An 11923-nucleotide genomic window follows, 5' to 3' on the forward strand; every position below is an offset into this window, starting at 1 on the left:
TCACACCAGATACTGAAAGCAAAGGTTCACATACTTTTGCCACTCATAAATATTTAATATTCGATCATTTGTCTTAATAAATAAATGACCAAGTATAATATTTTTGTCTCATTTGTTTATCTGGTTTCTCTTTATCTACTTTTAGGACTTGAGCGGAAATCTTATGATGTTTTAGGTCATATTTATGCAGAAATAAAGAAAATTCTAAAGGGTTCACAAACTTTTAAGCACAACTGCACTAATGCTGGAATCAGAGTTCGAGACAGAGTTGGAATTGGAAAAAATTACAGTGCCTTCACAAAGTATTCAGATCCCCTCACTTTTTCATATTTTGCTTTGTTGCAGCCTTACGCTAAAAACATTTCAATTAATTTTTCCCAAATCAAGCAACACTCAATACCCCAGAATCTTTGCATATATTTTTTTAAATAAAACACTGAAATATCACACAAGTATTCAGACCCTTTACTATGACACATGAAATCTGGCCCAGATCATTACCGAGATGTTTCTACATCATGTTTGGAGGACCACCTCTCACAGTTGACAATGTGTATCACTGCAAAAATCAAGTCATGATGCTGAAGGAATTACTTTTAGAGCTTTGAGAAAAGATTATGTCACAACATAGATCTGATGAAGGTTACAAAAAATTTCTACACATTGAAGGTTCCCAACAGCACACTTGCCATCATAATTCTGAAACGGATAAGTCTGTAACAAACATGACCCTTCCTAGAGTTGCAGGCCTGGCCAAACTGAGCAACTATTGGGAGAAGAGTGTAAGTAAGAGAGGTGACCTAGAACCTTACTCTATCTGAGCTCCAGAAAACTTGTGTGGAGTTAAGAGAAATGTCCAGAAGAACAACAATCACTACAGCACTCCACCGATCTGGGCGTTATCACAGAGTAGCCAGACAAAGCCTTTCCTCAGCAAAAGACACATTCAAGCCCATTTAGAGTTTGCAAAAAACACTGAAAAATGAGATTCTCTGGTGTGATGATGCCAGTATCAGCACCTTGTCTGGAAGAAACCAGGCTGCAACATAATGAAAGGTGAAAAAGTAAAGGAGACTGAATATCTTCTGAAGGCGCTGAATGTGATAAAAGCTATCAGTCTTCTCCAGTCTTCCAGAAACCAAGCAAGATACCCCCATTCTAAAGTAGTACTTACTATTTATTTCTGCAAGGTTATTATTTACACAGTTTGGTTACAACCAATGCTTGAAATCAAGGTCACTTACAAGTGAACATTACATTTTCATAAATTATTTTAAAAGTGGAGCCCTGCTAGTTAAATGGGTTTGCTCAGAATTTCACAATAAATTGATGGTCAGTAGGAGCCATGGCTCAGTCTTGGCAACTTTTGTTAATGTGTCTCTTTCATCTGAAAAACCTAATACACCGTAAAGGAGAAGACGAGGAAAAAATGCTGTGTACTAGCTAAGGTTCAAATCATTCTTTGTAAAAAATCTTAAGTTTATGCATTTATTATAGTTTTAATATTTGAGATATTTTCACTTTGTCATTCTCGTGATTTGCTTTGCCCAGTTTTACTGTACTTCTGAATACCATTTTTATGATCAGCTGCCTTGTATTATGACCACCTGCCTGTTTCTTTACCACTATTTTGGATTGTTTAATGTTAATATGAATGACTTTTTATTTTAAGCAAATAATTAATCTTTAGTTTCTTTTTTATTTCGTTTTGTTTTTTTAATTTCAAACCAAAGTCCTATCTGAATCCACCCTTTCCACATGACGCAAGTGACCTGTGAGATATAATGAAAGTCAGTTTCACACTTCGCCCTTGGACTTGGCATTCACACCACAGGAGTCAACTTCTGAGTGTTGCACTGAACAGACGGTGTGACCTGAAGGTGCGTCTGGTCAGCATGAGTTTGACAGCTGGGAGTAAATTGTGCGCCATATTGCAAAATCTTAGCCACTCAGCCACATTGCAGAATTTGCTCTCATTTCTAGTGGAGATTAACACACTTGTACTAACAATACCTAACTAAAGTATTGCATCTATTTTAGTTATTTTAGTGTCAATACCTAACTAAAGTATTGCATCTATTTTAGTTATTTTAGTGTTTGGGATGATCTTTGGCTCTGCCACATCCCTTCATAAGCTTCTTTCATCCGATTAGAGCAGAACGGGAAAAATGCAGAATTTTAGCAGTGTCTATTAGCTTACTTTTCAATCATTCTTTGTGAAAGTTAGGTTATGAATTTATTATAGTTTGAATATTTCTGAGTCTGTGGTGGGTTGGCACCCTGCCCAGGATTGCCTTGTGCCCTGTGTTGGCTGGGATTGGCTCCAGCAGACCCCCGTGACCCTGTATTCGGATTCAGCGGGTTGGAAAATGGATGGATGGATATTTCTGAGTTGTTTTAATTTTGCCATTTTTCCTGGATTATTTTAAGTAATGTTTTTCACTTAGTTACAATGTAATAGTGTTGGTCATTCCTTTGTATACTACTACATGCATCCATTAATCTACTTCAGGACTGTAGGGAGACCATCTAGACAGCATCACACAGGACACAACCAAGCCTAAAGTAGTATGTTCATATATCAGCATATTTTCTAATACATTTATCAATTTCTGAAGCACCAAATACAAATAAAATAATTTGAAAATATTGAAAAAAATCTCCTAAAACAGAGCAACTGAGAGAAATGAGGAACAGCAGCTCCAAAATGATCAAGGAAAAATCTGACTGACCTTAAAAATGTATATTCCTTTTGCAATCAAATTAGATTTTATTCATGCTTTTAAAGAGTTTTCATCAGTATTCTGCTTCCTAACTGGTATGCTACTGTGGTCATAATTTTAAAATGTACTACTTGTCCTACATTACATTTTAATTTATTTTTGGAAACAGTCAGAATGAGAGAATAAAGCTTTCACTTGGACTTAAAACATTGTTTCATCACATTTTTAGTTTCTCCATGGAAAGAAGTATTAACAATAAAACAAAGGGATCATTCTGATAACCTAAAAACAGGTTTTGAGCATTTTTAGAAATGTTTGTCTGTGATAAAATAAATATTTTGCATGCAGTAACTCCTGAATGAATAGACCAGTTCTAGTCATCAAGCTGATTAGGTTTTGGGTGAAACTTGTAAAAGTTCCTATTTTTTAAAAATGAAACCAACACCAAGTCATGCCGCTTCTCACAAGCACACAAAATCTGGCATGAAAGACATTCAACCCAAAGCTCCATCTTGTGCAAGTGCAATTCCAGGAAGCTGAACTGGAATTACTACCCAACACTGATTACACGTTATACCCTTTTCTTTAAACTACTAGTATGTTTTATTTGATTGTTGCAGGTATTTTCTTTGTGTTTAAAACATTTTTTTCCATTTCAAGTTTATATTATGGTATCGTCAGTTTTTGAATAATGAGACCATCTCAGCTGCATGACTGTAGTGCCATTTTCAACTCTGCCTCCTCTAACTTGTAACTACGGTAATTTTTAACATCTTAAATGAAGGAAACCACAAGTAAGGGAGTTAATACAAAACTGAAGTAACTAGAAATGAATTGATTAAATCATTTATTACTAAAATTTAAACCAGAAATCTTTGAAGACCAAATTTTTAATATTTTTACTAGCCGTTACCTGTCTAGGATGGGTTCAAACTAAGTAATCAATGTAGACTCCAGCATTAACATTTGCAGTACACCATTTATTGGAATGTAGTTTATAATGCATGTAGTAATAAAATGCATGGCATTTGTCATTCTAACAGATGGCACATCTCAAACATTTGTAGTAATAAAATTCATTACTACAAATGTTTATGATGTGCCATCTGTTAGAATTACCAATACAACGCTAATGTTTCTGTTATGTGGCATTGTTACGGGATTCATCAAAGCAATGTTAATGTTTGTGATGCGCCATTGGTTAGAATGACAAATGCAATGCATTTTTTATTACTACAAATATGTGTGATGTGCCATCAATTGGAATGGCAGAGACATAGCAACTGGACAGCCACACAGATAAATAGAAACTTATCCTTTTATTAAGGTGGATTTACATTAAAATATGTATTACGATTTCTTTAAATAGATTCCTCTTTAAAGTGGCATTGCATCATGGATATATTTTGTTAAATTCACACCATATACCATTATCATGTGGTAAATATGGAGAAAGTCATTTGCTAGCCATATCAGATTTTTTTTTCTTTTAGTCCATGAACTGGTAACTTAGAGTATATGCTTATCTTTAAGTTATTTTTTTACAAGATTATACTCCCAAACAAAACAATATATCCAGATAAACTGCTGGTGCCAAAATGACAAGAATAAATCAGATAAATAAATAGGCAGGGGGAAGCCTATCAGGATAGAGCAGGATGCCAGAGACTGTTTAAAATTGAGCACATCACTGCATTATTTTCTCAACTATAAGACATTTTGTTTAATGTGATTGTATTAAATAAGTTCCTGTCCTTATTTTGTTCATAATTCCTAGGCTTTTCGGTCCAACAATTGAATTGGTAATTCACTCTTAGGACAATTAATGGATCATAACTTAGAAAATGCTGTATACTAAGAAGCTACAGAACAAGTCATAGTAAATTACAAGAGAGAAATGTTGGATTTATGTTAAAGTACCATGGAATTAAATATTAATATACAGGAACAACCAAAGCAACATATGAACAATTTGAATGCAATATTTGTATTTATTGTATCTGTTTAATTAAAAAAAGTTAGCATTGTTTTTATTGGCAACCTGTCTTTATTTCTCGACAGACTAAGTAAATCAATAATAAACCACAGGTTAACTTACTATTTAAAATGAAGCAGATACTCAAATGCATGAAGGAATTTTGTTTCAGCTTTTAAAAAGCATTGTTATGACTAAAGGTAAAATGATTCTGAAGTACCAACTTAAATAAATAAGCCTGAAACTACAGAGAATACTGCATTATGTATTTCTTCAGGGACACTAAACTACGAAACAAGCTAATCATTAACAACCACAGATTTTTGGCAATAATTTGTTCTCCTCAAATTCTAAAGATACTGTACCGCTCATCACCAAGATTACAACCCTAAAGCAATTAGTGAAATCCACTTTTCTCATTGCTTATTTAAGTAAAACTCTTCTTTATACCTCATTAGTTATTCTAATTCCACTAAATGATCTTAGTTGACTATTGTGTTGAACTGTATCACAATTGCAAAATTTTGTCCTGGTCATTTCCTATTTTGAATTCAATTTGTGGGATAATTAGATAATGTATTAGATAATCACCGCCTTCTCATAGTCTTTTAGAGACAAAAGCAATCAACGTCATGTACATTTCAGTTGATAAAATCATTCAGAAATGGGTATTTTCTGTGGTAAAGTGGATTTGATTTCCTGGGCATTTTTTATTTGGCTCTCGTGTTTTACATTTACATGATGGAGACACTCAACTGGATTCTCCTCTCAAGAGCACACTGTTGTGTCCATCTGCTCATTTTAATTGTAAACCGCATGTTTTGTACATATGCTGAATGAATTTATAAAGTGCAAAATTATAATAAACAAGTGAACTGTGAAAACAAATCGTGAAAACAAACAAATAAACATCATTTTGACTCCACAATCGTCATTTTTAAAAATATCCATCCATCCATCCATCATCCAACCCGCTATATCGTAACTACAGGGTCACGGGGGTCTGCTGGAGCCAATCCCAACCAACACAGGGCGCAAGGCAGGAGACAAACCCCGGGCAGGGCGCCAGCCCACCGCAGATTTTTATAAATGTGTTGATTAAAAATGTATATTGCTGCTTTTTAAATCTACATAATGAGTTGGATCAAAGTGTCTAATCAGTCATTAGTTTAATGAAATGCCACAGATCAGTGTTAAAAATCAATACTTATATAAAAAGCATTTTAGGCTTCACCCATACATCCAGTTGAAGGGAAGCTTTAACAAGTGGCAAGTTATAGCAAAACACCACTAAACATCTTCCATAGCCGTATGATCAGATATCTACCCAGATTTGTAAACACACAAGCAGCTCTCAGTGTAATGTGAAAGCAATGACATTTTTTACAAACACAGAAGACATTTATCTGGATACAATATACTGTGTGCAATTTTACAACATATTGATAAGGCTAAAAAAGTTCACTTTGCAACAAAATGAAGCAAATATTAAGGGCTCACCACCACATTCACAGATCCAAAAGCATGCTTTAAAACACAAATCAGAATTGGAATCACATTTATTGGTCAAATATGCTCGCATGCAAAGAATATTGCTGCAGTATTTTGATAACTTTCCAAGTTACACGACAGACATGCACACAATTGATAACTACACACCCGTAGAGACCCGCAGATAAATATAAGACAAAGAATGTGAACATAAACATACAAAGTGCAAGGCAGTGCAAAAAATACTGAAATAATACTGAATTACGCATTAACTATATGTTAGAATATTGCAAGAAAGGGGGTTTGCCCAGACTGAGCAAAAATAGCTGACTTAGCCATTGATGAGCTTGATGGCATGTGGAAAAGGAACTGTTCTTATACCTGCTTGAGTTGGCATAGTTTAGTCTACAACATCTGGCAAAGGGGAGAATTGTGGGCTGGATGCGAGGGGTCGTGATGATTTTTCCTGTCCACTTCATTACTGGAAAAGTACAGGTCCAGTAAGGTGGAATGTCTGGTGCTAGTCTTCTTTTCAACAGACCTGACTATTCATTGTAGCTTGTCCTTGTCATGTTTAGGTGCTGATCCAAGCCACACTGCAATGTATGCGCTTAGAACAGAGTTGATGATTGCTGTGTAGAACTGAGTCTGCAGATCCTGTGGCATATTGAACTCCCTCAGCTGTTGCAGGAAGTATACTTGCTACTATGTCTTTTTTATTATGGAATCTATGTTGGACTTCCAAATCAAGCCCTGGATGATTATTGATCCCAGAAACATGACCATTTCCACAACTGAAATACTATTACTAAATATGGAGAGGACAGGTAATTTTGGGGGGCCCTTGAGATGTCCACTATGATCTCCACAGTTCACCAAAGAGCCAGCTGCCCAACCTCCCTTCCATATGCAGACTCAATCACCATTTCTTACGAGTCCAATTATGTTTGTGTAATATGCATATTTACATTTCCACAACTGTAATACTATTATTAAATATGGAGAGGGCAGGTGATTTTGGGGTGCCCTCGAGATGTCCGCTATGATCTCCACAGTTTTGAGTGTGTTTAGCTTCAAATTGTGCTGATAACACCAAAGAGCCAGCTGCCCAACCTCCTTTCCATATGCAGACTCATCACCATTTCTTATGAGTCCAATTATGTTTGTCTCATATGAATATTTGAGGAGTATGTCTGAGGTGTCTTTAGAGTGAGTATTAAGGGAGAAGAGCAGTTCGGACAGCACACAACCCTACAGTAGCATCAGTGCTGATTGCCCGAGAGTCAGAAATGAGTTCCCCAGTTTCATCCGCTGTTTCCTGTTTGACAGGGAATTCGTAGTCGAGTGACAGGTGGAGTCAGGGGTAGAAAGCTGGTTGAGTTTGGAGTGGAAGAGTTCAGGGATGATTGTGGTAAACTACTAAACTTACATCCACAGACAGGATCCTTGCATAGGGCCCTGGACTGTCAAGATGTTGCAAGATGTAGTGCAGACCCATATTGACTGCATTATACACTGACTTGTTTGCTCAGGAGTCAAAATGAAGGGGGTGCAACAGGGGAACAGTGATTATCTTCAAATGAGCTAACACCAGCCTCTCAAAGGTTTTCATAACCACAGATGTCAAAAGCAACAGGTCTGTAGTCATTCAGTACTGTTATGCAAGATTCTTTGTATGTATATGTAAGAATAAAAAAGCATTACATGAAATAATTCAAGAGATCAAGGCCTAACACTGAAGAGAGATCTATATAAATCCATCATAATGAATTTCAAAGCTCCTGTCCTTAGGTTTCTGGTTTCATCCTTTAATTACTACTTTAGAACTGTACTTCACAAGGAGTTAACAGTGAAATTTAAATCACGCTCTCTCTTTGTATTTTAAGAACATACTGTATCTGACAAATCCATTAAATATTAGCTTCATTTTTCCAACATGATGTGGGCTGTTTGTCATGCATAAATTCAAAGTTTTGGACATGCTGAAATTGAGGAAGAGGCAGGGAAGTAACATTGCCAAAGCTGAACTGAGATTCAAATTCAGAAACTGCTGTTGACAAATTTATACAAGTTCACAATACTCTCTTTTTATAATTGTTATGCTATTTTTCGTATATAATTCTACTCATGGCATTAAAATCAAGATGGATTGGCTTATAGCTATCACTCTAAAATACATAAACAATCAGGACACTATTTTTGACTGATCGTTTTAATTGAAAGTGCAGTACTATTAACCATATCCTGCAAACAGCAGATACCATAAAATTAGAAGTTCAGACATTAAGGTTACTGCAAAATTTGCCACAATTAGTTGCTGTCAGTAAGTTGTAGCAGATTTACCTGCCTTCCCGAGTCAAATTCACACCATTTTCTTGATTCTGAATAAATTATATTTACGCAACAATGGGGCGTCATAGAGACATAACCCAATAAACTCACTAGCAGTACGCAGTCACAATATTCTAATTCCTTTCGTTGCTGATTCCACGAACTCAAGGAGATGAACCTTGTGGAATATCTTGGTCAAAATCAGCTAATGGCTACCAAATAAATCGTTGTTTCAAATAACTATAAATTGAAGCTATTTTTAAAGAGAAATTCTGATTACTGAGTAATTTCATAATTAATATTGTTTTCAAGCTAATCTACTGTCTACAACAGTTTTTATAAACTCTTCCTCTTTGGTGTTTAGCAACTACTCCACACTACCGTGAGAAACAAAATGAAAAACGTCAGCCGTACGATACATTTCCAGAATGAAATCACAACTAAGTGGGAGTGGTCACATATAAAGTGTGTTTTTGTGTGTATCAGTAGTGACTCAAAGTGTCCGTGTTTTAGCAGTCGTGGGCATTTTTAGATACAGTACCATAAATTGCACTTTTCAGCTCGATGTACTCATCTCGTTCGCAACATTTCTCTTGCAATATCGAGAAAACAGCACAAAATTCATTCAGACGCACTGCTCTTTAGCAGCAATGCATTTTTCTTTTCGGTCCTTGAGTTTGTGTTTATTAACGTTACAAAAACCATGAGGCTGCGACTGGTGATCCGCTTAGAGTATTTCGGCGTAAGACGCTCTGCCTTGTGTGGCGACCAAAAAGCAACTCACTGTTATCAGGCGCTCTCCAAGGTGCTGAAATGCACCTCTCACATTCGCGAGCTTCCAATGGATGGCTGTGAGTTAGAAATGAACAAGGAATTAAAGAGAATTCAAAAATTTGTACCTGTTCAGCACCTTGAAAGCAAATCCTACAGCTCGGGGTCGGGATGCTGTTCTCGCTGCTGCAGTCCGAGTGCGAGGGCTGCACTTTGTAGGAACCCTCCCCGTTCACTGCCTTGACGCTGTCCTCGCCGCTACAGCCGCTGTGTCCCTCTCCTGGATTGAGCTCCTCCTGCCGGGTAAGTCCCGGGTGATGCTGCTGCTGCTCCTCCACTTGCCAGTCACTTGCGCGACGGTCCGTTGAGCTGCTTTGGACGCCCGCTGTAGCGCCTCCTTTCGGTTCTGGCTCGGTGCCCCTGTAGACCGGACCCGCCTCTGTCTCCAAGCTCATAATAAGGGATAGGAATAAAGCAGCGCGTCACGAAATTAGCACATCCTGCGGTGGAACAGAGACACAACGTGAAAAAGGCAAAAAATTAGAAAAAATATTAAAAGAGACGAAAGTGAGGTTACATAGGCTCCGCAAAGTTGGAGAGAAACCGACTCTCACGTGCGCGGTCGGTTTCAACAGTGGACGGCCGTTCTCCAGGCAGCTTCATGTCCTCACAGACTGCAGTTTGTACGATGTGGAGCTGGAAACCGATACCAGTTGGAAAGCTGGAATCTCCTCGCCAGGGTCGCGTTTCCAAGGAAACCAGGGATTTAATATAAAGGCAGGCGAAACTTTCCAGGCACAGAGCGGCGTAGCGCGCTCCGCAGAGCCCTTCGCCGCTTTTGCTACTGGTGCCACACCGTATGTAGGGACGGCAGCAGGCTTCGCTCATCTCCACGCACACATGGGGCTGGTCATAGGTAAATTCTGCGGGAGCCATCCATCCGTGCGGTGGGAGGGATCGGCTATGGGCTAGCTATCCTCTCAGGTTCCCAGAGCTGTTCTCGCTCTGCAGGACGAGATTGCCTGCTGACCCAGTGCCACAGAAAGGTGGAAGGTAGTACGTCTGTGTGTGTGTGTGTGTGTGTGTGTGTGAGCACGGAAGGGATGGGCTTAGATAAAAAGTACAGTGGGGCGTACGTAGAATAATTAATTGAAATATGAAAAAGGTGCGTGTGTGAGGCTGTAAGCCTAACTGGCAAAGCAGAGATGGCTGTCCATATTCAAAATGTAATTCTTTAGTATGTATTTTATATTAATTAAATGACAATAGATTAAAACATGTACATTATAATTAAAATACTGTGTTTCTTGAATTATTTTCCCACTCAGGTTGCTGATTTCAAAAAGGCAACCTTACAGCAACTGCAAGTGAAGCACAATGATGATTCAAATATCACAAAACTGTCATCACATCACTGGCCTCAAGCACAGTCTTGATTATATCAAATTGATCAAATCTCCAACAGTAAGAACTAAACAGATTTACCATTTGAGCCCATTTTACATCTGAACTGACTGGATTGCCCCCATTTCAAAATTCTACGCATCTACTTTAATCCACACATTGATTATTCAGGGGATTTATTCATATTGATTTGGGTGGTACATGTAATATTTATTTTACAATAAGGAGAAATATGTGGCCAAATCACAAAACGTTGCAATTGTTTTGAATCCTAATGTTACTATAATTTCATTATTGTGCTTGAGTATGTTTAAAATTTGAAAAAAGCCAATGAACTAAAAAAAAGTCTCACTTTTAAAAAATAAAGGCGCCAGAGTGATTCTTCAGAATGATGCCATAGGGGAACCATTTTTATATCACTGAAAAAATGTCCAAATGAAGGTTAGAGAAAGAGCCATAATTTATTGAGTCCCGTGACAGGTTCCATGAATAACAATTAACATATGATAAAACCACTGGGGTTCCTGATTTTATAAGGACTTTCACTGCATACAGTCACAAAGACCAAGTTCAGGATTTCTTGATCTGTTGTATCCTGCTAGGATTAAAGACTTCTCTTTTGTCCACATATTATTAATGTTTTGGAGCATAAGAATAACATTTAATATGCAAAGAACCCTACCTGAATTAAATGGTTCTTTGTCAAGCATGGGTTCTACAAGGAACCACACAAGCCAGTAAATAGCCATTTTAGAATCAGCGTTTCTAAGAGTGCATGATGAATACATTTGATGCCTAACTTAAAATTAAATGATATTTACATTGACTGGATGAAATTTCTACTTTGAAAACATTCAGTCATTTGTAGTGTTGTAAAACATTTTAGCGCACCGACTGCAAATGTCTTCAATTTTAAATGTATATTGTCAGGTTTTATCTTAATATATTGAATCTTAGTTGTATAGTAACAGCTACCCCCTGCCACCTCCACCTAAATTACCCATTAGTACTGGATATGACAGCATGAAGAGTTATAATGATTTTTTTTTTTGGCCAGACAAGAGTTAGTGAAGAGTTTGTTGAAGAGAAGAGACAAGAAAACAGCCAGCCGTTTATCACACAGAGTCTAGTTTACCCAGCAGCTCCTTTATCTAGGCAAGAATTACGTCCTGAGCAGTTGGACTAGCAGGAGAAAAATTGAACCAAGGACACGCTTTCTGGTCCTATA

At 37.3% G+C, this 11923-nt stretch overlaps 1 protein-coding gene across 2 annotated transcripts in view; it reads right to left on the reverse strand.

Moving 5' to 3' along the window:
• Positions 1-10342, reverse strand: part of march11 (membrane-associated ring finger (C3HC4) 11) — a 121392-nt gene extending 111050 nt beyond the window's left edge. Inside the window, exons 1-2 of one of the 2 annotated variants that reach the window (XM_039754886.1) lie at positions 9906-10342; positions 9420-9791 (exon numbers count right to left, since the gene is read on the reverse strand). In XM_039754886.1, coding sequence (XP_039610820.1) covers positions 9420-9746 — 327 coding nt within the window. In that variant the 5' untranslated portion in view covers positions 9747-9791; positions 9906-10342. Of the gene's footprint in view, positions 1-9419 lie in introns of both variants that reach the window. The other variant, XM_039754885.1, reaches the window with a different exon arrangement.
• Positions 10343-11923: the final 1581 nt, after the last annotated feature.

This window comes from Polypterus senegalus, chromosome 5 (genome assembly GCF_016835505.1).
Source record: "Polypterus senegalus isolate Bchr_013 chromosome 5, ASM1683550v1, whole genome shotgun sequence".
Classification (NCBI taxonomy): Eukaryota; Metazoa; Chordata; class Cladistia; order Polypteriformes; family Polypteridae; genus Polypterus; species Polypterus senegalus.